This window comes from Alosa sapidissima, chromosome 21 (genome assembly GCF_018492685.1).
Source record: "Alosa sapidissima isolate fAloSap1 chromosome 21, fAloSap1.pri, whole genome shotgun sequence".
Lineage (NCBI taxonomy): Eukaryota > Metazoa > Chordata > Actinopteri > Clupeiformes > Clupeidae > Alosa > Alosa sapidissima.
The window spans coordinates 19,899,692-19,926,774 of record NC_055977.1 but is presented as its reverse complement, the minus strand read 5'-3'; the positions used below and the strand labels follow the sequence as shown (position 1 = coordinate 19,926,774).

Below are 27,083 nucleotides of genomic sequence, written 5' to 3'. Positions count from 1 at the left end.
TCCGAGCACCGCCCGAGACGGCCACATCACTACGCGGTGTGCAATTTCAACACCTTATCACAAAACAGCTCATGTGCTTTTAAAGCGCATGCAGCTCCCCAAAAGTGGCAATCGATAAATTATTGTTTCTACATGAAGCCCCTTGTCCACACACGCTCTTCATGATATCGTAGACGTTTTTACATTTAATTTATTATTTTCTATAATTGAGCCAGTTGACTGCCGCTCGTGATTGCAGCGGTCCTTTTTCTCCAATCGGACGCGAGCTTAAGCACTTCCCCTCTCATCACCACAACTGCTCTGGTTGAAGTCAGCCACAACCCGTTTGATCAGTTGAAGAGACCCGACTGACTGCGTCGCTATGGGGGTAAGCGGATCATCTTTTAAATTGAATTTGCATGTTGATAAAAATAATGTACGATTGATTGATTAATATTCGTTATGTTATGGTGCTCTTAATGTGTATTCCGAATCCATTTTCAATTATGCAAACCAGAAATGATTTGAACGCTTCGACACAATGGAATTTGATCAACAAAATTGTGGAAATGACTTGGGGTGGGTCAGCGAAACTAGGCTAATTGATATAGGAATCTCTGCAACCAAATTAGCATGTTTGATATTAGTTCTGCATGAGGCAGTTTACCAGTCTTGTCGGTCACTGTATTTGCCAATATAGTGTTTCAATGCAATGAATCTGATGTGCTTTAATGCTTTTCATCAACGCCATGACAACGTTCAACAGCTGTAAAACTGTATATGTTGCGATGTCTCAAAATGCATCGTGTGTGTGTGTGTGTGTGTGTGTGTGTGTGTGTGTGCGATGTCTCTCAAAATGCATAGTGTGTGTGTGTGTGTGTGTGAGATAGATAGATAGATAGATACATAGAGAGAGTGCAAGGGCTCGTGTGTGTATGTGTGTGTGCGCGCGCGCGTGTTTAAACCGGTGGCCCATTCTCAGCCGTACACCCCAGCCGGTGCGTCATAATGCGGTTATGAGGCTAGACGGACCTGTTGTTAAATTTTAGAAATCAAGTCGACACCAGTCATATTATAGGCTAAGTTATCCGGCACTGAGAGACAGAATTTTCGCGACATTATTTGCATTCCTGGCATCCCACATCCAAACCAGCACACATCCAAACCTAAATGATCTATACCTTGCATGATTTTAAGGTCATGCTTGTGCATTAGTCTATAAGCTGTGTTTTAAAACAGTGGCTTTCTTTATTAATCACTCGCGCGTGTCATTTTCGAATATCCCAGTGTTACTGCGCGCGGTGTTTGTCCTTCAAACAGAATGTGGACATTTCCCAGGAGGAAATAAATGGCATCCGTGGTTTTACTATAGAGCTGATATACTAGGCGATGAGATGATGCGTGCATAAGCTAAATGTATTCAGAACATTCGTGACGACCTTTTCGATCGCCTTCTTCGGCACAGGACTTTGTGCGCAGTAGAAATCGAAATAATCGATGGGTTTGGGGATTGTTCGGCCTGCCAGAATGCTCCACGTTTTGTCGTCTGACAAAAAACTGACACAAAACTGACACAAAACCCCTTTACCAGAACGTTCCAATCCTCCACAAAAGATCTCCAACTCCAGCGATGCGATGACTCATGCTGCTGGCTAGAGAACGGCCAGTGTCTTTCAACAATCTCGGCTCCATCAAATATTGAGTCAAGGGAGCTTGCATGCACGTCACGGATCCCCCTCTCTACCATGGAGATGTCCCATACAAACCCTGAGGGGAAGCCAAACGCATGACTCGGGCTACTGCGTGAAAAAAGAGGTTGCCCAGTGGAAACTCCCTAACAAGGGCTGTGATTCGTTGACATTCGGCTATGGTTAATTTGGGTGGGGGTGAGGGGGGTAGTTGACAGGGACCAAAGGCCAACTATTCCATCAATACAAGGAGGCAACCCATAGCGTGAACGACTGGGTTGCAGCACCAGCATAGCTGAAATGAAGGCCAGACATTGGAACCTGGCATGGACCAAGAGAGGGGGGAGGGAGAGAAATTGCTAGAGCGAGAGATTGTATGGCGTGTAGGAGGGAGGAGAAAGAGGAGGAGAGAAGGCAGTAGTGAGGAGGGAGAGAGAGCAGCATGGAGAAGGGAGTGAGCGAGCAGTCAAGCGAGCGATGGTGGGTGGGGTTTGAGGGAGCCTCCGCTCGGTGTCACCTTGAGAAGGCCCAATGCTACGGGATGCTGGCAGACTCTCAGGTGCGATGACGTCCAGTGGGGGCTTGTTTTTTCCTGTGTCACAGCCAGGTGGAGGGAGGTCCTCAGTGGGGTCTCTCTGAGCTGGAATGGCCTTGGGCAGCTGGGTCAGGGCACTGGAGACTGAGTGTCTCAATGGCGGAGGATGATTTGAGATGAGGGGGTTGATACAGTTGACCCACCTCAGTCATCCCTCTCTCTTCCTTTTTGGGTATCTCAAGGATTATTTTGTTCTTCTCTTCCTCAGTGCTCACTGTCTTTCTCTGACCAGCATCACTTCCTGCTTCTGGTCCCTGCGCTGCCATTTTGAAGTGGTGGGGGTGGGGTTTTCCGACCTTTCAGTCCTCAGGCAGTTGCCACACACACACACACACACACACACACAGAGGCAGATTCCCCTGCTCCATGCTCTGGGTTTCCCTGAGAACACTGCATGGGAACCTGGGCATTATGTAACCTGGAGGAGGTGGTGTTTGGGCACCACTGCTGAAGACAGAGAGAGAGAATGAAGGATAGAGAGGGAAAGAGAGAGAATGCAGGAGAGAGGAAATGAAGGAGAGAGTCAAAATGTGATTGTATAACACAAGGCTTGATCGGTAATTGAATTTCATGAAACAGAGAAGCAGATGTCTTGAATTTCCCCCTGGGGATCAATAAACTATCTATCTATCTATCCATCTATCTATCTATCTATCTATCTATCTATCTATCTATCTATCTATCTATCTATCTAGGTTTGGTTATATAATACACAGAGGTTGATTGACAAATAACACACATGCGTAAAACAGTGTGTGTGAGAGAGAGTAGTTTTCACCAACACAATCAATCCATAATGATTTTGAATCTGGTCAGAAGGTCAATCCAGTGTATATCAACTATAATGATGTCATGGTGATGTCAGACAGCCTAGAATCAATAGGCTATATGGCCCTCAGATTCACATGTCTGAATAATCTTACAATGTTATGCTTAAACAGTACAGCAGTATTTTCAGCGTGTGACATTGAAAGGTTTAATCTAAAATATTAAAGTCACCTTGTGAATTATTCACTATTTGAGATGTTGAAGAATAATAGTAGGCCTACATGAATGCATTTACTTTCAGTGTAGTCGTGTGGCTTTTAATAAGTGACTTAAACCACAGGTGAGGTATGAGTTTAATCTGGATGCCTGGATCCTGGGAATCAACACCATGACCTTGCCATATTTAGCACATCCCACAGCCTGTTCAGCAACACAAGAAATGGAAGATGAGAATATGTGAATATCATTTTCAATTATCAAGACAGAAATCTGGGATATCTGAATGAGCAAATCAGTGATCTTTGCTATGTTAATACTGACCTTCAGAGATGCTACCTAATGATGTTAAGCAGAAAACAAACAACATACATACATATTTTACTATAGAGGAGGATACAGATTGATTATCCACTAAACACCAAGATATCAAACCTTGGATGTCACATCTAGGACACATACATCCCTCACCTCTTAAATTAGACATGAGAGTATAGCCATTGCAGAGGGCTCCCCCAAATTTGTTATTTTAATTCTGAATCCAGCTAGACGGCCATTTAAAAAAAAAAAGGCTACCCCTGCATCTCCAAAATGGCTGCTGTGAAGCAAATCACAACCCAGTTTGCCAGGACCAGAGCCAAAGCCACACTCACAGATTTCCCCTGGCCCACCATCACAGCTTTCATGACTTACAGAGCCGTTATTCGCCGGCTCTGTGAGAAGGAGCCGAGGCTGAGTCAATGTTTACTCTTGAAACTCTCCCCTCAGCCTGATTAACGCACCCTCTGGGGCTAAGGTTATCAATCAGTCGGAGCAGGTTGTCAATAGTCGTCCTGTTGTTTGGCATTAATGATCTCCTGTGGAGTTGCTAGGCCATGTATCTGGGCATCATATTACAAGACTGTTTTTGTCAGGAGCTTTGTCAATGTGTGCAATTGTGCAGTGGTATGGCCATGCCCTCATGTGTTTTGTAGGACTATTTGATCAATAAAAATTGACGCCAAATTATGTACATGGTTCAGTCTTTCATTTTCAAGTTTTGGCTGCTGTATACATTCACTGTCAAGCCCAGTCTAACACAAAAGGCAGTCAGTGTCTTGATACACATGATCCAAACACACACACACACACACACACACACAGACACACATGCACAGATACACACTTCTAGGCAGCTCACTGGGGAGTGATGGATAAAGAAAAGAAAGGGGGCGAAAAGCAGATGGACATGAGTGGACACTGCTGTGGATAAAAAAGGCCACTGTGTGCCTCTGCCCTGTAATACCCACGTGCGAGGCAGTGCCCACTCCACGGATGTCTGGTGCCATGCGGAGATCCTTTACATCCTGGTGAGACTGGAGACTCTGCAGATGACAAGAGCCTGACTGCTCTGAAAGCAATCTGCCATTTTGTGTGAAGATCTGCTGCAGTGATTGTTTATCAGATCTCCCATCTCAGCATGTGCATTCGCCTCGCCCTGTTAAAGGGGATCCCCAGCTGTCGATAGCTACAGACAGAGCTAACCACTCACACACTAAGTCACAATGGGGTTGCTTTTAAAGGACCATAGCATGGTGTTCTCAGGAGCTGAACCCAGGCTCCTGGCCTTGCTCAATGCTCAGTATAACCAACAGTTTTGGTCACAGACAGCGCATTCATCTATGATTTTCAATCTAAAGACAGGAGACCAGTCACACTGCTCATCCACTTGCAGGCTTGACTGGGGTGCTGGAGCTTAAAGAAAGCACACTGATGGGGGGGGGGGGTGGGCAAGTTTGAGTTTGGTGATGCATTTTTTTTCTCTTCAGTCTAGAGGAAGAGAAAGGGGATGACATGGTGCCCCCATTTCTACAAATTTCATTTAGCCTTGTAGCATTTGCACTGCAGGTAAAGGAAGTATAAACACCAATGCAGGCCAGCAATGTTGGACCAAAGATTGAGCCCCAAATAATTGTGTTGAAATGCATCATGCCTGCACCATGCTCTACCAACTCATGCCCAGAATCTACTTGTAGATATCTGTGGTTTTATTCCTGATTTTATATCAGCCAATAGGAGCCGATAGGCTTACTGGGCTAGTTCAACTGTATGGAGCATTAGCAAATGGTTAACAAGCTAAGCTGTGATGGCAGGCAAAGCAAGCAAACATAATGGATCAAAATGTTACAATCATGGCTCCAAATGGGAAGTAAGAGAAGTGCGGCTAAGATGTTGAGCAGAAACTGAAGTTGGTGACAGTGAGCTCAGCACAAGTGTCAGTGGCATCTTAAGCAGTGCCAGTCAAGCTTCCATGGCACCTGAAACCAGAAACCATGCTTTATGTTGATCTCTGATTTTGTTGTAGGATGTTTTTGGAATTTGCAGTTGGCTGAATGAAGGAGCAATGTATGAGCAAGTGAATTAAAATAGATGGAGACAAGTATAGAGGGATAGAAAAAAAGAGAGGAGGAGAGAGTGAGTGAGATTTACTATTGTTCACTGGGTTAATCCTGGGCTGTAGTAAACAGTCCTAATCCTCCTCTGATATCTCGCCCAGAGGAAATCGGGGAAGTCAGGACAGATGGCCTACTGATCTAACACACAGTCATACACACACACACACAAACACACACTCAGTCATACACACACACACAAACACACACTCAGTCACACACACACACACAAACACACACTCGGTCACACAGACACTCAAACACGCACTCGGTCACTCAGACATGCACGTGGATGTAGTGAACATATTTTGTTTTTGTCTTTTTTTTTGGCCAAAAAAAGGGCAGTGTGCCCGGCTGTCATTTCGTTATGACCAGTTCTAGCAAGACATTATAAATAGATACGTAATAAAAACAATGAAAAGAATTTAGTTACATCAGATGAGCAAGTGATATTTGCCAAAATATAAAGGTCTCTTTTCAGATTTCAATTATGGTCACATAATAAGATATTGTGTGCTTATTTAATATAAATATGACGTTACTATAATGGCAATACTAGTCAGTCAGTAGGAACAATAAAGGATGTCAGCAGCCTAAGCCATTAGATACCACAGGCCATTCATGACGGCATGGCAACATCTAATGTAGGTTAAACCAAATAAGACGACCCTCCCCCACACTGAACTAGTGCAGTCCCCCGCATTACACCCCCCCCCCTTCAACTACTCACAGGCACATGAACATGCGCGTGCACACGAGTCATCGACACATGCGTATGCACACACACACACACACACACACATACTAGGTGAAGAGGGCTTGAGGGCATGTCAGACAGTGCAAATGGGAACACTTTGACTGTGATGCTGTGTGTGTGATAAAGAGAGAGAAAGTGTGTGTGTGTGTGTGTTTCCGAGTGAATGTATTAAGTGTGTATGGTATTTCCGCTGTGACATTTCCCTGTAGCCATAAGCCCTTTGAGGATGGATGTTGGGGCTGTGGATGGTGCCCAGGCACTGGGGACACAGAGAGGGATGCTCGGTGGGACCCCTCCAAATCCCCAGCTCCTGCTATCTCTTCTGTTAAGGCCCGCCGTGTGTTAATTATTTTTCCCCAAGCCCTTTCATTGTCTTAGCCCTCCCAGCAGCTTATGCTTTTTTTTCTTGGGGAAACACTGTGTTTAAACCATCAATGTTTATCTGTGGGGATAGGGAATGTATGTAAGTCAACATAGGACAGACTTCAAGAAGTGTTCTGGGCAGTTACCACAAGGGTCATTTCCTTGTTTCACTGGCGCTAGGAGAGTCTGTTTTGAGGAAGGCAAGATAATGCCTCCAACCAATTTAGTGTGTAAGATAGGTCCTCTCTTATAGACTTAAAGAGAGGTGGATCCTAGACATGTTGAGTGACTCTTTAAGGCAGCCAACTTTTCACACTCTTGGCTTCTCTTAACTGAAATGGTTCCTATATAGCACATTAGTTGATTGATTTCATTCTTTCAGGTCAATCAAAAGGCATTCCAGATAGAGTTGGTTACTGCACTAACATATTTGTTGCCCTAATATGTCCTTGTTGCACTGTACTTTGATTGTTCCCTTTTTCTAAGTCATTTTGGGATAAAAAGCATCAGCTAAATGACTAGATGCAAATGTAATATTTTCAGTCAAAGAGCTTCGGACTTTCTGTCAAAGAGCGCAGAAAACCTGCAGGTCAGATGTCTCATTCTTATTCTTAGTCAGCATTGATGTTGAGGGAATATGAGTCTGAGAAGAGATGACTTAAACCATTGCCTCTTTTGAACCATGCAGCTTAATATAACTTTAGAAGAAATCAACGTCTTCCTGGACGTATAAACTGAAATTCAGGACCATATTTAGCCTGTGTTTTGCATCCTAAACGGTTTAAACACTCATGCCCATGGCCCATGGTTGTTTTTAGATAGGCTTCTGCTTCAGTGCAAATGTGTTTTGGCCATGGGATGTGTCACTCTCTATTAAATTCTGGTGAGTGTGTGTGTGTGTGTGTGTGTGTGTGTGTGTGGGCACGTACACTAGAGAAATGCAAGAGAGCGAGAGAGAGGTTGAGTAAGTGAGTGGGTTCATATGTGTGTGTCCTTTCTTTGGCAGTGGGCTGAAGTGTGTAGCAGACACATCATAAGGGCCCATGTGTAGCAGACACATCATAAGGGCCCATGTGTAGCAGACACATCATAAGGGCCCATGGCTTTTTGCTGCTTGGCGGCCCCCATTATAAGGGTCAACTGTTCCTGTCCTAAAGCAGACATCACTATGGCTGTGTAAGCAGATGGACTCATTTGTTCATTTGTTTGACAAAGATAAGAGGACATTGACATGCTGAGGTCCGTCCCTCTCTTTCGACGTGTTTGCATGTAGAGATTAGATTTATAAATCATGTCTTATCTGGTCTTATCTTCACAATGATACAATATGTGTGTGTTGTTTAACACAAATATTGTAAGCGATATTGAACTGTCATGCTTTTTATAGCAGGGGTTCTGTCCAGGATTTTATTATATTGATCATATACTGTAGGTCCTTAAGCAATGTATATTTATGAACGGCACGCTCTTTCAGTTTAACTTCGTTGAATAGGGTGCCAGATTTCTACAGAGCCTTCCACGCGAAACCTCGGCTACAACACACCGTAAAAAGGCCTTAATATGGCAGCATGCAGGTCACTTTGTCAAACTATGGGCCGTGGTCCGCAATGTGGACAATGGTCTGCAGAGTGAAATTATTCCCGGGCCATCGTCAAGGAGCCGCCCGGGCGCAATTGGTCAAGGAGCCGCGGACAGAAAAAGAAAACAAACATTTCTGCTATTAGTAGGAAATTAATTTGGTGTCATCAAACATAGAGGCATAGAATTAAGTCGTGGTATGAGCGTTTATTCAATGCCTGCGTGTGCACGTTGGTAGCAAAGCTACAGTAAGCTAAGCTTCAACCTATTGGAAGTATAAGTATATATACTTTTTTGATCCCGTGAGGGAAATTTGGTCTCAATCGGTGAATTAGTGAAACACAAACAGCACACAGTTTGGCTGATGTAGACGACAAAGCAGCAAGGAGGCATCATATGATCATTTAAACAAGTTTTATGACAAGGTCGGTGAGGATCCTGGGATGGGAAAAATCGTACATTTGTGCAAACTTTGCCCGCACTTCAGTCACAGTCATTATTAATTTAATCATTAAATAAAATACAGTACACGCTTGGTTCAATAGGTTACGTGCAGTCATTTTAATATGTTTTACTAAACATTGAACCAGTCCGGCCCTCGGCTTGTAGCAAATTTGTTTTTTTGGCCCTCTAATGTATTTGACTTTGACATCCCTGGTCTAGTTGTTTGTGCTGAAAGCTTTAGTATTGATATCAGCTAGCAACAAGAGTAATAGTGTAGGTGAAAACAAGTAAGCTAGTTTCATGTCCTTTTGCCCTTTTCATAAATTCTTCAGATTGTGCAGGCCTGTGTGTTAACTCTTAAAGACCATCACCTCATCTTTCTGTCCTGAATACTACAAACCCTATTTAGGAAGATGGAGTATCTGTCCCAAAGAGGCCATTTTAGGTTGTGCATGCTGTCTCTTTGGTCTGTCATTGTGCTTTTGTTGAGTCAGTGTCACTAACTGCCTCTTAACTGGTAATTTAGTCATTTCATTTAAGAATATTTTATTTGATGCATCTTTCATACTGGGCCTACATGACGTAACATTCTTATACGTGTTTTTTCCTGATTTACTACTATATGCTGCTATTCTACTACGATTTTAAGTTAATAAAACCCCCAGGTTCTCTCTGAGATGCTCCAACAGTGATTGTTTATTTGGCAGAAGAGCTGTTGAGTAACTGTTGTCATCCTCTTCTTGAACGTATTGGCTCTGCAATAATACATCTTAGCCTGGCTAAGGCCACACCTCGGTATAGTGAAAAAAATGTTTCCCTTGATCACCAACAAATCATTGTCTTTTCCAACTGTTGCCAATGGTTTGGTTTCTGTGTAGAGAAGATGAATGTCTGTTGTCAGCGCAATGTGTGTTGTAACATAATTCTGCATGATCACAGTGAGCCATACTTACATTGTGTACGTTTTGTGTGTGTTGCAGTACGGACGGTCGGACAGCTACCGCGTGGCTACCACGCAGGACAACAAGGATGTCAAGGAGTCGCCCAAGAAAGGGGCCAAGGGAGGGAAAGACTTAGATGAACTGAAGAAGGAAGTACCACTGGTGAGACACTCAAACACACACACACACACACACACACACACACACACACACACACACACACTCCCACACACACACACACACACACACACACACACACACACTCCCACACACTCCCACACACACACACACACACACACACACACACACACACACACACACACACACACACACACACACACACTCACTCACTCACACTCACACACACACACACACACACACACACACACACACACTCACTCACTCACACACACACACACACACACACACACACACACACACACACACACACACTCCCACACACACACACACACACACACACACACACACACACACACACACTCACTCACTCACACTCACACACACACACACACACACACACACACACACACACTCACTCACTCACACACACACACACACACACACACACACACACACACACACACACACACTCACTCACTCACACACACACACACACACACACACACACACACACACACACACACACACACACACACACACACTCACTCACTCACTCACACACACACACACACACACACACACACACACACACACACACACATACTCATACTTATACTCGTCTTTCCACCACATGTGTAACCAAATATTTCCTTGATCTCTGCTGATTATTAGGCTCTTAGTCATGGTTGGGTGGAACAAAACAGTTCCATCAAACTAAAAACACACTCACTGACTCACTGTCCCTTATCCTCCTCTCTTTCTCTCTCCCTCTCTCTCTCTCTCTCTCCCTCTCTCTCTCTCTCCCTCAGACGGAACATAAGATGTCTATAGAGGAAGTTTGCCAGAAATTCAGCACTGACATTGTGCAGGTAAGACCTTGGACTACTGTCACCAGAATCACCTCATAAATTACTGACATGGCCTGTCTGCAATTGCACACAACACTTGAACATGCTTCATGGCACTCTTTCACACCTGCCCCTCTGTCATATCTTCTGTCATTGCACCTCTCTGTCAAACTCTCACTGTTTCTCTCCCCACCCACTTTCTCTCTCTCGTATGCAAACAGGGTCTGACCAACGCCAAGGCTGCAGAGTACCTGGCCCGCGACGGGCCCAATGCCCTGACCCCTCCGCCCACCACCCCAGAATGGGTGAAGTTCTGCCGGCAGCTGTTCGGCGGCTTCTCCGTCCTGCTGTGGATCGGAGCCATCCTCTGCTTCCTGGCCTACGCCATCCAGGCCGCCACCGAGGATGAGCCCGCAGGGGACAATGTAAGGGAACACACACACACACACACACACACACACATATACACACGCACACACACACACACACACACACACACACACACACATACACGCACACACACACACAATGCTTCTATGTTGTAGAAAAGTAACGGGAATGTTACGATATTGATTTGCGGCGCTGGTCATAAACACAGCGACATATTGTAGTTGTTAGATTCACAATGCACACACACACATACACACACACACAACCTTGTAATTGTGTCGCTCTCTCTCTCTCTCTCTCCACAGTTGTATTTGGGTATCGTGCTCTCCGCTGTGGTGATCATCACTGGCTGCTTCTCCTACTTCCAGGAGGCCAAGAGCTCTAAGATCATGGAATCCTTCAAGAACATGGTGCCCCAGGTAACACACCCTGTCCATGACCCGAAAACACTTTAGTTCTGCTCTCTGGTCAGAACCGAAACTTATAAGGCCATTTTCATGTAAACTAAATAATGGTAGATAAATGGTATCTCAACCTTTTGTAAGTAACCCAATGATGTCCATTAGCCACACACAGGTTTCCATCAGCTTTTCTCTTTCTCTCTTGCTTCTAAGATCTCTACGGAGTGTAATGTGATATTTAATCTCTGAGAGAAAGGAAATAAAGTGTGTGTGGCTGATCTGAGGTCAGATGATGCACGGTTGGGGAGCTGGGAGAGCGTCTGTGGTCAGGGTGTAAAACAATAACAGACAGCACCAGACCAGACACACTTAATTAGCCACAAACACTGTGATGTGTGTGCTGATGGGATAGGTGTGTGTGTTCATATTGGTGTGTGTGTGGACAGGATGTGTGTATGGACAGGGTGTGTGTATGTGTGTGTGTGGTTTGATGATGGGTATTTGTGCAGACATTCATGCACACACTATGTGCCTGTGAGACAGTGTTTGTTTGTGCGTGTTTGTGTTGTAACAACCGTGCCCTGTGGCTCACAGCAAGCCCTGGTGATCCGTGAGGGGGAGAAACTGCAGATCAACGCTGAGGAGGTGGTGGCTGGAGACCTAGTGGAGGTCAAGGGCGGAGACAGGATCCCCGCTGACCTGCGCGTCGTCTCTGCTCACGGCTGCAAGGTACACACACACACACACACACACAACACACACACACACACACACACACACACACACGTGCATACTAGTGCATAGTAGGCTACAACAAATGGCAGTACAGACTAGAGCCATTACACAACTTGTGACCCAGAATATATGTAATATGTTATATTGTACACAAATTCACAATTAATATCTGCTTATAGTGGCACACTCTGACATAGACATTTAACTTTACTGTTTAAATAATACCTGCTAGATGAAAAAAGCATAACTGATAAGATGAATATGATGAATATTTTATATGCACTCACATATAATTTACATACATACACATCCAGATAAGCTGTAACCAAATACAAATGAATAAGTCTACTCTTAAAAACATTTTACGAAAGTATAGAGTGCTGGTAATGTTGTCTAATAGATCTGTTGGTTACACTTTACTTGAAAGTATCGACATAAGAGTGACATGACACTGTCATGAACGTGTCATAAACAAGTCATAAACATTTATGACATAACGCTTCTGTTATTAAGTGACATTCGGTTTTTGTCATAACAAGTTAGGGTTAGGATTAGGGTTAGGGTTAGGGTTAGGGTTAGGGTTAAGGTTAGGGTTAGAGTTAGGGTTAGGATTAGGGCTAGGATTAGGATTAGGATTAGGGTTAGAGGATTAGGGTTAGAGGTTAGGTGAAGGGTTAGGGTTCATGTGTAATGACAGTGTTGTGTGTTCATGAGAGTATCATGTCACTCTTTTGTCGATACTGTCAAGTAAAGTGTTACTGATCTGTTGATATACATCTGTCATGTACAGCATGATTGTTTTCACATTCTTGTTGTTGTTGTAGGTTGACAACTCTTCTCTGACTGGTGAATCAGAGCCCCAGACCAGGTCACCTGAAGGTACCCATGACAACCCTCTGGAAACCCGTAACATTGCCTTCTTCTCCACAAACTGTGTTGAAGGTATGGTTGCCATAGCCACTGCAATGATGACACAGTCATTCTTTCTCCCTGTTTTTTTTTTCTTGTTCAGTCTTCTTTCGTTTGGCTCCTGTTGCCATGTCATCCCTCCATCTCTGCTCTCGTCCGTCCTGTTTTTCTGCCTCTGCTGTTCTCTCTCTCTCTCACAAAGCCAACTGAACCAAAAGTGCTGCCATGGTAACAGCTTAGCTCTGACTCTTTCGTTTAGCGAGTCCTTATCCATCACCTACGCACCCATTCTCCTCTCTGTTATGCCTCTCCCCCTTTTTTCTTTATCTTGTCTCTCACTCCTTTTAATTAGAATACTGGCCAGTTTCTTCCATGAAATTGGTTGTCTTCCTCCCTGTCAGTGTCGTAAAGGGTTAACTTCTATACCTTGATGATGAAGCCCTGCGTACTGAAACACATTGGATTAATAGAATTTCTTTTCTAATTTCCTAATATGAAGTCTGTTTGGTCTCTCATCCCCCACCACTGGCCTGTATTTTCTAAGTAGCCTGTTACAACAAAATTAAAGAGATAATCACCTCTTCTCCCTATTCCAACATTATTTCTAGAGAGTGCAAAGATTATAAGTCTTAAATCCTGTCTTTTTTTGCTTTTCTGTCTTCCTGTTGTCTGTTATGTCTCACCCTCTAGATTTCTCATCTCTCCCTCCCTCACTGTCTCCATGTTTCTCTCCTGAGCAGTCTGTTGAACTCACTCTGTTGAATGTCATAGAGTTGCTGTGTGAGGTCTTGTGCATGTCAGCGATGTTAAGTTGTGGTCTGCATGGTCAGTGGGCAGCATATGCTTGTCTCACTGTGGCCAGTAAATGAGCTGTGTTGCCCCTTAGCTGTCAGGCCTCTACAGCTGTGCCTCTACTGCCATCTGCTGGTCAGTGCTGGCTAGTGCACAATGCACATGTTATGCAGCCATTTCTCTGTTACAACATTCATGCAGCTGAAAATGTTAAATGTGATATTAATCATTTTGAGCATTAATATAGCCCATGTTTTAATACAATCAGATAATCATGGAGCCAACGTTGTTTTAAAAGTAACCACATACCCTTTTTGCTAGACATGAGTTAACTATCTGCAAGAAGTCAAGGGCACTGCATTTAAATTTACTGTAAACAATAATAATTTGCCTGACAATCTACTTACACCTATTACAAAATCTTATCATTCCAGAGGATAAAAAATTGATTAAATATGTTATATTAAGTTATGATGATAATAATAGTGATCATTACTATTATTATTAGTAGTAGCAGTAGTAGTAGTAGTAGTATCTTTTATAATTTACTTTAATCATGAGATGATGGATACAAAGGTTTATTATTAACAATGAATAATTAATAATAACTAATTATTTTCTCTTTTTCCCTCTCCTAGGTACTGCTCGTGGTATTGTGATCTGCACCGGCGACCGCACCGTCATGGGCCGTATTGCCACGCTGGCCTCAGGCCTGGACACGGGCAAGACGCCCATCGCCAAGGAGATTGAGCACTTCATCCACATCATCACGGGCGTGGCCGTCTTCCTGGGCCTCTCCTTCTTCATTCTGGCCGTCTTCCTGGGCTACTCCTGGTTGGAGGCCGTCATCTTCCTCATTGGCATCATTGTGGCCAATGTGCCCGAGGGCCTGCTGGCCACTGTCACCGTGAGCACCTTTCCTTGGTCAAAACAGTGGTTGTGTGTGTGTGTGTGTGTGTGTGTGTGTGTGTGTGTGTGTGTGTGTGTGGTGTGTGGTGTGTGTGTGTGTGTGTGTGTGTGTGTGTGTGTGTGTGTGGTTGGATAAGAGAGAGTGTTGTAAGTGTGCCTTTTTCCTGTGTCTGTCCCCACTCTTTCTTACTAGAACTTTCTGTAGGCTGTGCCATCCCCCATGTTTGTTGATCTACCACTGATCTCAAAAGAAAAAGAGACCAGAATGTAATCAGTAGTTATTAGAAGAGCCTTTTCTCCTGAATCCATGTGTCTGTATATCTCAATAACTCCACTAGGCCAGGAGTGGACATTCCTATCTGCTTAAGGGTTGGTATGGCTTGTAGGTTTCATCACAACCAAGTATACCTGTGTCGACCCATTGGAGGTAGTCAGCCATTCAAAGATGTTTGTGCAGTGTTGAGGTTTCTAGTCATGATAATTGACATCCTACAGACCCCAGTCAACCTACTACAATTCTTGATAAAAAAGTATGTTTTTTTTTTTATTTATTTTTTTAACAATGGCGACAATACAATGTAACAATGCTTTTCTTGCTTGTTACTCGCTAGTGCATTTCTGAAGAGAGGATGAAATTATCTATGTGCAGTGACTACTGCACTTGAAGTAAGACATGCAACCTCAATCTAAGATAATGTACTGTACACATTTTCTGGAAATCTGGAATTATAACTGGAGCCCTTAATCTCCGTACTGATCATAATCTTGAAAAAGATGACTAGCTATGTTTGGTTTGGTGCTTGGTTGATCAAAAACCTGAAACCACAATACATCCCAAACCAATTACATACCTTTTACATACCTTTGACTGTGTATATGTGTGTGTGTGTGTGTGTGTGTGTGTGTGTTCTCAAAATTACTTCTTGATTAATTTATCTATAATCTATCCGTTTTATGTGCAATTCTATGTACATTGCAAATTAAGGACACTTCAGAGACCACTTTGTCATTTGGAGTCCCATTCATGACTTCTCACGACTATGACTCTCTCTCACCTCTATGAACACCATTTGTTTGTCTCTCCTAATCTCTGTTGTTGTCATTGTTGCTGTTGTTGTTGTTGTTGTTTTTGTTGTTGATGTGGTAGGCTTGCATCTCTGATGTCTTGATCCGTGAGACTGTTTTGTGTTCTCTGTTATTTGAAACTCTACAGCTGTGAATCCTTTGTTTTTCTGACTCTTGTGTACCTTGTAGCTGTGTGACTCTGTGTTTGTGACTGTCGCTCTCTCTTCTCTTTTCTTCTCTCCCTTTTTTTCTCTCCTCCCTCTCGTCATTCTCTTCTGTGTTTGTGTCTCCTTTTCTTTCCTCCCTCTCTGTGTGCTCTTTTTCAGACTCTCACTATTGAAATCGTAAACCAGTCTGAACACTGACAAAAACAAACGTGTAAATTGACCTACCTTTATAATGTGGTACCAATGCTAGTTGCCTGTTAGCATTTTTTCCCTTTAGCTGACAGTATGCGAGAGTCTTTGAGATGTTGCTTGGCTTCTGCTTGGCTAGGCTGCTCTTCTTTTGTCCTGCTGGCTGTTTTTGTGCACTGTAGCCTACATTGCTTTACTGTTCTGCACTCTGCTTTGCTTCTGTTGGCTGAACTGAACTGTACTGTCCATACTCCACACTATACTGTATTTTTTACTGAAACCTTCATAGGTTTGACTAGACTTGCTTGACTATACTCTGACTCTTTGCATTGCATTGCACCGCAACCTTCTGACTGCTCTCAGATGGGGTTGGATACTGACATGCTTTCTGTTTTTCTCTTTCTCTCTTCACTGGTGTTTCCTATTCGCTTCCTCTTGTTTTTCTTCTCTTTTCTTCTTTTTTCCCCTCTCTATCCCTTCTTCCTCTCCTTTTTCTTCTTATCTCGCTGGCTTTCATCTTCCTCTGTTTCTACTCTGTTCCTCTTTTTCCTCTATCGTTTCTTTCTTTCTCTCTCTCTCTCTCTCTCTCTCTCTCTCTCCTCCCCCTCCCTTCTTCTATCAGGTGTGTCTGACCCTGACTGCCAAGCGTATGGCCCGTAAGAACTGCCTGGTGAAGAACCTGGAGGCCGTAGAGACACTGGGCTCCACCTCCACCATCTGCTCCGACAAGACCGGCACCCTGACTCAGAACCGCATGACGGTGGCCCACATGTGGTTCGACAACCAGATCCACGAGGCCGACACCACCGAGGACCAATCTGGTACGGTTTGGGTCCATACCGTAATTTCCCAACTATTAGCCAAGGTTTATGCATTGATTTTGCAAATTTTCTTAGGCCATAAGGTTAATACACGGGGACAGTTTATATGACATTAATATGGTTTCGTTTTTTTAACCTGCATAAAACACTGTACTGCGGTTTATACACAATGCGGCTAATACACAGGAAATTACTATAAATTCTCATCTGGATTATTGTATTAGCAAAATGTTATAGATTGTGACTTTAACCCAGGGATGTCAAAGATATGGCCCATCTGCAGGTTTCATATGCGCCCCCCCCCCCCCCCCCCCCCCCCCCCCTCTGAGATGGTTTGGGTGGGAAGAGAAAATTATAAGTTGAATAAAATAGATATTCACATCCAGTTGTCATCGACTATGTGAAATAGTTTGCTGCATCGACAATTACATTATGTTGGTGCAGTCATATACTCTCTATGCAGGTGAAAAAGAGAAAGACGGTAGGGTATTTCAAGGAGGTAGGTTTAAGGAGATTTCAGAGATTTCAGGGTATTTCAAGAGCAGTATATGACAGCAGTATATGATGAACCTATATGATTTGTGTGTTCAGAAGTGGGACATAATAAAGGAGTAAATCACTAAACCACAATCTCATGCCCCCAAGAGGTCCCATTCCAAGAAATCCGGCCCATTGACACCCCTGCTCTAGCCCATTCAGACTGGAATCACAGTTATGCTCTTCTCTATGCCCCATTTTCAGCTGAAATGCAATCACAAGCGCTTCATCAGTAGTGGCCTACTGGTTAGGGCTTTGGGCTTGAAACCGAAGGGTTGCCGGTATGATCCCCGACCAGTAGGAAAAATGTGGGCGGGGGAAGCCCTCCCATGCCCACATCCATGGCTGAAGTGCCCTTGAGCAAGGCACCTAACCCCTCACTGCTCCCCAAGCGCCGCTGTAGCAGGCAGCTCACTGCTCCGGGTTAGTGTGTGCTTCACCTCACTGTGTGCTGTGTGTGTTCACTAATTCATGGATTGGGATAAATGCAGAGACCGAATTTCCCTCACGGGATCAAAAGAGTATATATACTTATACTTATACTCATCTTTGGAAAGGGAGAAGCTCATTAAAATATACAATAAGTTCAGTTGTGATTCTAGTGCTGATACGTTGTTATTCAAGTCCCTGAAACAGTTGACTGAATTTCACATCCCTGTCTATAAACTTTTTTGGCAGCCTGGTTACCATTAGCTTTCATTAAATTATGACCTGACTTGACTTGACTATAATCACATCTGACACAAACTTGAAGGCAAAGGTGACAGAAGTTGAAGTTGAATGTTGAAGAGAAGTCATAAGCTGATATTCAGTCAGTGATAAACTGACAACCGTAAGTATAAAGACCCAGAGCTCATATGGAGCTCCATTCCTTCCTTCCTTCCTTCATTAATAGGTAACCATGAGAAGAGGAAACAGCTCGTTTCCTCTTCTCATTCAAGTAATTTAATAAAGTTAGAAATCTCTGTCACTGGTTTAAATTCCAGCATGGCATTGTTTTCTACTTCAATATCAAATTAAGTCCTTCTAAGACAGAAAACAGTGCTGTGGCTGAAACGCAGCAGAGCCAGACTCAGTGGGAAACCCATTAGGGCACCTTCTCACTCCTCCCTCTCTTCTATCTCTCCGTCCATGTCCAGGCGCCTCGTTCGACAAGAGCTCTGGGACATGGGTGGCCTTGGCACGCGTGGCTGCCCTCTGCAATCGCGCCTCGTTCAAGGCCGGCCAGGATACTCAGCCCATCTTGAAGCGCGATGTGGCCGGCGACGCATCCGAGTCTGCCCTGCTCAAGTGCATCGAGCTGTCCTGTGGCTCCGTCAAGGCCATGAGGGAGAAGAACAAGAAGGTGGCCGAGATCCCATTCAACTCCACCAACAAATATCAGGTGAGCAGGAGAGACTGGGAGGCCAAGGCTCATAACCTCATTGTGGAAAATCATGGGTGTTTGCTTGGACAGAATATTCTCTATGCCATCTTGGCAATCATGGGATCCTTCAATCAATCGTAAAAAACTTCAAGTAATCATGAGAATAAGATCTTTTTGACCTCTGATTAGTGGATACAACCCTAATTCATATCATATACATTTCCGTTAGGATATAGGGATCTATCTAATCTAATAGATTAATATTGATATAATCTATCTAGGGATCTATCTAATAATCTAATAGATTTTACATGTCAGATGCCTAATGTTAGCCCAACTATTATCTATAACTGCATAATGTTTTTGATTAATAACATTCAATAACATCTAAGTGTCTCTCTCCCCCCCCCCCCCTCTCTCCCTCTCTCTCTCTGTCTCTCTCTCTCTCTCTCTGTTCTCTAGCTGTCCGTGCACGAGACCGAGGATGAGAACGATAACCGCTACCTTCTGGTGATGAAGGGCGCCCCTGAGAGGATCCTGGACCGCAGCTCCACCATCATGCTGCAGGGCAAGGAGCAGCCCATGGATGAGGAATTGAAGGAGGCCTTCCAGAACGCCTACCTGGAGCTCGGAGGACTGGGAGAGAGAGTGCTGGGTGAGAGAGAGAGAGATGTTTGCATGTGATGAGTGTCAATTATGCCATAGGTCAGCTGTCTAGTCTTCCAATTATCTATGAGATGGATGGAATACTTGCTTATATATTCATCTCATCTACTAGAGAACGAGAGATAGCGAGAGAGAGAGAGTAGGGGTAGGAAGGGATTAAGAAAGAGAGGTCTCCATTCTGCTAAATGCATAATTATGCCCACATGCTTCTCTTGGATTAAGAGAGAGAGGGAGACTGTGAAAGAGAGATAAAGGGGGGATTTGAAGCGAGGGATGAAAGGAAGGATTGGGTGGAAAAGGATTAAAGGACTGAGGATGAGTGTGGTAGAATAGCAGAAAAAAGGGAATACTCTTACCATTTGCCATTTTCGATAAAGGCAAGTTGTCATTTAAACTCTATACAGCTCAGTGGGTAAGAGAAAGATAAGAAAGGAGATATGAAAGGAAGATGAAGAGGAGGATGAATAAGATAGAGAGAGAGAGAGAGAGAGAGAAAGGGAGAGAGAAAAGGTTGCATACTGGTATTTAAATCAGTGGCATTTTAGAAGACCAAAATGTTGTGCAGTAGAGAGAAAACATAAGATTCCAAATTCAATTCAGTCAGCACAAACAGGAGAACATAGTAACCTGAGCAACAAGACAAGGAAAATAAAGATGTCTTTAAATAAGATTCACTGGTAGAACATTTTTAAATATTGTGATAAGACAAGGCCAGAGATATGACATAATAAAAGACAAAGGGACAGCAGACTACTGAAGTGATATCCAGTCTCTTCACTTTATCTGTCACAGTTGGGTAAAAAAGACTTTCATTGAGAATTGACTCTTTCATTGAGCATATTCACTGTGTGTTGTGCTGCATTTACTGTCCATCCAACTTCCTTTGATGAACTTCAAGTGAAACTATAGTCAATGATTTTTTTTTTAAATTGTCAGCGGAGTCCTTATGCTGTCGGCTGCAAAAGGGACTTTATGCTGATGGCAGCACTACCCAGTAGATACAGGGAAAAGGAATGGTTCAAAGCCTAGTGCAGGCTAACAAGTTTGTCAATATAATCAATACCCAGCTTAGTCATTTGACCTGACCCCTAACCTCTGACCCCTGTTCTCTCCCTTGTGCTCCACAGGCTTCTGCCACTTGCTGCTTCCTGAGGACCAGTTCCCCAAGGGCTTTGCCTTTGACACCGACGACGTGAACTTCCCCACGGAGAACCTCTGCTTTCTGGGCCTGATGTCCATGATCGACCCGCCCCGCGCTGCCGTGCCAGACGCCGTGGGCAAGTGCCGCTCCGCCGGCATCAAGGTCATCATGGTGACGGGCGACCACCCCATCACAGCCAAGGCCATCGCCAAGGGCGTGGGCATCATCTCCGAGGGCAACGAGACGGTGGAGGACATCGCCGCCCGCCTCAACATCCCAGTCAGCCAGGTCAACCCCAGGTAGGCTCACTCACACAGGCAGTCATACAGTCATGTCAGGGGCAGCCGTGGCCTACTGGTTAGGGCTTCGGGCTTGTAACTGAAGGGTTGCGGTTCGATCCCCGACCATGTGGGTGGGGGAAGTGGTTGAGCACTGCTCTCCCATGCCCACATCCACGGCTGAAGTGCCCTTGAGCAAGGCACCTAACCCCTCACTGCTCCCCGAGTGCCGCTGTAGCAAGGCAGCTCACTGCTCTGGGTTAGTGTGTGCTTCACCTCACTGTGTGTACACTGTGTGCTGTGTGTGTTTCACTAATTCACGGATTGGGATAAATAAGTATATATACTTATACTTACTTATACTCATACACCTGTGCACAGATAGATATACATACACAACCACATACACAAACACATACACAACCACATACACATACACATACACATACACATACACATACACATACACTCATCTACACTTAACACCTGTTAATATACTTAGGCTGAATTTACACTAGCAGGGCTTGATGCACGGGTACCGATGTTTTTGCCTATACCAATTAGCTATTTTGTGTGTGTGTGTGTGTGTGTGTGTGTGTGTGTCAGGGATGCCAAAGCATGTGTGATCCACGGCTCAGACCTGAAGGACCTGTCCCAGGAACAGATGGACGATGTGCTGAAGAACCACACAGAGATCGTGTTCGCCAGGACTTCCCCTCAGCAGAAACTCATCATCGTGGAGGGCTGCCAGAGACAGGTACAGGCACACCACACCGCCATCTCTCTCTCTCTCTCTCTCTCTCTCTCTCTCTCTCTCTCACTCTCTCTCTCTCTCTCTCTGTGACTTTATTTCTGTGTGTTATAACTTCATATCCCTTTTTCTCTGTTTCATGTTTTTCAAAGCTCTATGTTTACTTTCTCTCTCTTAGTTACTTTCTCTATGTGTCAGCTGTCTTTCCATGATACATTAGATACTGTTTTGCTGTCACAGTGTTGCTAGTCAGTATCTTGTACTGCCACTGCACCCAAAAGCTTTATTTACTGCATGCTAATTCATGCTACCATTTATTTACTAAATGCAAAAACCCTACCATTGTGAATATTTAACTTTGAGTATCCACTCTCTCTCTTTCTGTCTGTCCCTATCTCTCTCAGGGTGCTATCGTAGCTGTCACTGGTGATGGTGTGAATGACTCCCCCGCACTGAAGAAGGCTGACATCGGCGTTGCCATGGGGATCTCCGGCTCAGACGTGTCCAAACAGGCTGCCGACATGATTCTGCTAGATGACAACTTCGCCTCCATCGTCACTGGAGTGGAGGAGGGTGAGAAAGAGGAAGGAGAGAGATTGAGAGAGAGGGAGGGAGGGAGGGAAAGAGAGAGTGACACGCATGAAGAGAGGGAGTAATGAAAAATGGAGCGAAATGGAGGGAAAGATGGAAGACTTAGAGAAGAAAAGAGAATGACAGAAAGGACGGACGGTGAAGAGAAAATTGCACAGAAAATGGTCACTGGATGACTTTTCAGAATGCCAGTTATTAGGTCAGAAATCTCAGAGATCTCACAGAAAGTAAGATAAAAAAGGTAGACACACACAGAGAGAGAGAGAGAGAGAGAGAGAGAGAGAGAGAGAGGCATGACAAAGTGCAAAGAGAACAGAAAGAAAAGGGTTGTGAAAAGAGATGTGAGGATGTGCAGATGAGAGAATACATAGAGCTAAAACATTAGTCACACACAGTTCAAGTAAGACCAATGACTCAAAACAACTCCTGTGTGTGTGTGTGTGTGTGTGTGTGTGTGTGTGTGTGTGTGTGTGTGTGTGTGTGTGTGTGTGTGTGTGTGTGTTTGCTTGTCTCAGGCCGTCTGATCTTTGATAACCTGAAGAAGTCCATCGCCTACACCCTGACCAGCAACATCCCAGAGATCACGCCCTTCCTCTTCTTCATCATCGTCAACATCCCACTGCCCCTCGGCACCATCACCATCCTCTGCATCGACCTGGGCACTGACATGGTAAGGCAACAGAATACCGACACACACGCACACACCGACACACACACACACACACACACACACACACACACTCACACACACACATAGACAAACATACAGGACAATGGGCTAAATTGGCTAAACATCTGCTGTCAGTTAAAGAATAGCAACTTGATTATACTCTTGAATTATGAATTATGTTTTCCTACCTCAGTCATCATCCCTACTACTACTACTACTATGTTACATTTATATAGCGCTTTTCTCAACACTCAAAGCGCTTCACATGGAAGGGGGGACCTCACTAACCACCACCAATGTGTAGCACCCACCTGGCCTGACCTCTGACCTTTAACATGTCTGTGAACTTCGGGACTAAGTAATTCAGTAAATCAGCTTTAGCTCAGTACCTTTAGGATATCTTTGCTGAATATCTTCATCATATCTTTACTATACATTGTGAGAACTCATATCTATACAGTTCTTCAGGGGAAAGTCCCTAATGACATCACATAAATTCCATGACATTCTGACAACCCACACTTTTCACATCTTAAAATGGAGAGAGAATTGTGTGTGAATAAAAGCTAATTTTCAGATGTGAGTGAAAATGAAAACTAAAACCCACCCCTCTATCAGGTGCCAGCCATCTCCTTGGCCTATGAAATAGCAGAGAGCGACATCATGAAGCGCCAGCCCAGGAACCCCCTCAGGGACAAGCTGGTGAACGAGAGGCTGATCAGCATCGCCTACGGACAGATCGGTGAGGCTGCACACCTGCACATGAATGACAGAGTGAACAACATGCTGTCAAACTGTCATACAAAAGATGAAGGCACAGGGTTGCTGCTCTACACATTCCCACCCTGAAACACATAGCATGTTCATCTCGACACATACCAACCCAGCCAGAGCTGACCCACTACCTCCACAAACACAGCTACACTATCTTAGTATTTAGTATTCAGTAAACTGCAGTTATGTACTCATTACACAGCTGCACTATCTCTATCTTGTTCTTTCTGCAGGTATGATTCAGGCCTTGGGAGGTTTCTTCGCTTACTTTGTGATTATGGCAGAAAATGGCTTCCTCCCCTCTCTATTGGTGGGCTACAGGCTTCCTTGGGATGACCGCTATAACAATGACCTGGAAGACAGCTACGGACAGCAGTGGGTAAGTGCAGCACCATGCTCTCTGTCTCTCTTGTACAGTAGACTATTTGCTTATACTACTTGTTTTTACTTCAAGGAGTCCTGTCAAGAACTATAATTTGTTGTAGAATGAGAGTGTTGTGGTCCTCTTCATCCCCTCCCTGTGGTCTCTTGTCCACTCCTCAGACGTATGAGCAGAGGAAGATTGTTGAGTTCACTTGCCACACCGCCTTCTTCGTCAGCATCGTGGTGGTGCAGTGGGCTGACCTGATCATCTGCAAGACCCGCCGGAACTCCGTCTTCCAGCAGGGCATGAAGTCAGTGCCCCCTTCCTCTTCCTCTTTTTCAATCATTTTCTTTCTTTTGCCCCTCTGCTTGATTGTCATTCTCCTCAGTGTTGCTGAGTCTGATGCATTTTACACACTGTGTTGTGGTAGCATTGCTCGCGTGTCTCACCCTGCTGTGTGATCTGTCTGCTGTGCAGGAATAAGATCCTGATCTTTGGCCTGTTTGAGGAGACAGCCCTGGCTGCGTTACTGTCCTACTGCCCCGGCATGGACGTGGCCCTCAGGATGTACCCACTGAAGTGAGTCGCCCAAACAAAACTGACTTGACTTGACTTGACTTGACTTGACTTTTATTGATTACTACAGAGGTACATTATACAGACAACAGATGATGCTGGCGTACACTATATGATTGGTGTCATCAATACAATATATTTCATGTATATATTCATGTAGAAGTTACCTGCACCACTATATATGGTTGGTTTGGGATTATAATTACCTTAATTGGTGACATCAATTAAAGAGTAACATTGATGAACTGTGTCAGTTATTGTGGAGAAACAAAAAGATGAACCCAATCCCATATTCCAATTTTTTTATACTACTTGAGACAATTCACAGTATCACTCATTAGTACCCCCTAGTGACAAAGCATGGGAATTGCATTTGAAGTGCCTGTGACTGCAAATGTTGTGTGAGTATGCGTTGAACTGTATTTTTACTGATGTTTCTCTTTATTTTCATTTCTTTTTCAGGCCTAGCTGGTGGTTCTGCGCATTCCCTTACAGTTTCCTTATCTTTGTTTACGACGAGATCCGAAAACTCCTCTTGCGTCGGAACCCAGGAGGTTAGGCACTGGTTTTACTCGTAGACGTACTCCTAAGCACAGAGATGTCTTCAGTGCTCTATTTGCCAACAAATTTGCCAATAAAAATGATTGTTCCTGTCTAAACCCTATAACTTACTATATGCAAAGAATGCTGTCCACATAAATCCACCATTTTACTACTGTTCTCCTTCTCACATAACATAAATACGGTATATATACTTGTAAGTAACAGTGATATTAACAAATGTTTTTTCTTTTGTCTTTTTCTCTCTCTCCTCTACAGGTTGGGTCGAAAGGGAGACATACTATTAAATTATCATTCATTTATTACTCTTCACATCCCCCCTGCCTCCTTTCTTTCCTCCTCCTTCTTATGCATCCATTCCACCTTCTCTCGATCTGTCTCTCTTGTCCTCCCCTCCCCTGTCCCTCTCATCACTCCTTCATGTAAGGGAACCCCACTTTAGAAATCTTCCCCTTGGTCTTGCCCCCCCCCCCCCCCCCTTCCTCCAGAGAAAACCTGCCAAGAGAACGAGGGGACCAACGACGGAGGTGGAGGAACGCCGTGGGAGGGACGGGTCGCCGCCCGTACCCACCCTCCCTCCATCCCTCCCGTCTTTTTTTATTTTCTTTTTCTACCCAAAGACTTACAGCGTAATCTGCCAGTACTGTTGTTACGTCTCCGATACTGTTATTCTTATTACTGACAACTGTGGCTATCGTACACTGCCTCTGTGCCCGGTCAAGCCGGTGTTACTTCTTACGCCCTTATCCGCGGCAGCTTTGTCTAGACCCACTGCCCCCCGCACCCCCTCCCACCTGCCCCTTTCTGTCTTGGTGACGATGCCCACCACACACATTTCACCACACCCCTCCCAGCCTATCCCACTCTCTCTATCTCTCTCTTTTCATCCCTTCTCTCTTTTTCCTCTCAGTCCTTCGTTCCACCCCCTTCCCTTGCTACTGTACACCCATCCGAGAAACAGAGAGATCAAACTGCTGACACCATGAAAACCGTCGCACGCTCACACTCTCTTCACAAGTTGGAAAAAATGACAACCCTCTTTCTCTCCTTCTGCATCCCCCTCTTCTGCTACTCTTCCCTCTCCTTACCTCCTCCTCGTATCCCTTGCTCTTTCTCTCTTGTCTGTTTTGTCGGCTGCCGTGTTGGTGTATTTTAATAGACGACTGAGTGTTTTTTTAATACTGCCATTGGGTGCTCTCTTCAGTTTTTTTTACATGTTCCCTGGTATTTTTCCGTCAGGAGTGAGCATGAGAGCTGCCTGTTCTTTTCTCCCCTTCTTCGACCATGACAAAGCACACCTGGCACCCCATCTCACTCTTTTTCTCTCTCACTCTTTCTCTCCCTCTCCCCTCCCTCGCTCTCTCTCCTGCACTACCCCTTCTAGCCTGCTTCTTCTTCTCTCTCTCCGTCCGTCTGGCCCTGTCTGTCTGTCTGTTTGTGAACAACGTGCAAAAAACCCTCCCTCCCTCCCTCCTGCCTCTCCTGTCCCCCCACTTCCCCCTCCCCAACCCCTGTTGAAAAGAAAAAAATTACAATCTCTCTGTGTCCTAGGAAAAAGAGATTTCTCTCCAATTTCATTATTTAACGAAGCGAAGATGTGGAATAAGGTGTTGTACCTTACATGCGAAACAGCAGCAGCAGCAAAAAAAATGAAATAAAAAGAAGGATCTCTCTTTTTCA

At 44.4% G+C, this 27,083-nt stretch overlaps 1 protein-coding gene across 1 annotated transcript; it reads left to right on the top strand.

Annotated features, from left to right (window-relative positions):
• On the top strand, positions 1 to 27,083 carry atp1a3a (ATPase Na+/K+ transporting subunit alpha 3a). Its single transcript, XM_042076517.1, has 21 exons — positions 1 to 367; positions 9,801 to 9,923; positions 10,712 to 10,771; positions 10,972 to 11,175; positions 11,446 to 11,559; positions 12,136 to 12,270; positions 13,101 to 13,218; positions 14,616 to 14,884; positions 16,930 to 17,128; positions 18,805 to 19,049; positions 19,494 to 19,686; positions 20,825 to 21,137; positions 21,723 to 21,873; positions 22,272 to 22,440; positions 22,974 to 23,128; positions 23,747 to 23,870; positions 24,136 to 24,281; positions 24,446 to 24,576; positions 24,744 to 24,845; positions 25,305 to 25,396; positions 25,662 to 27,083. Exons 1-21 carry the CDS (start codon positions 362 to 364, stop codon positions 25,688 to 25,690), a joined length of 3,078 nt encoding a protein of 1,025 aa, XP_041932451.1. The 5' UTR covers positions 1 to 361; the 3' UTR covers positions 25,691 to 27,083.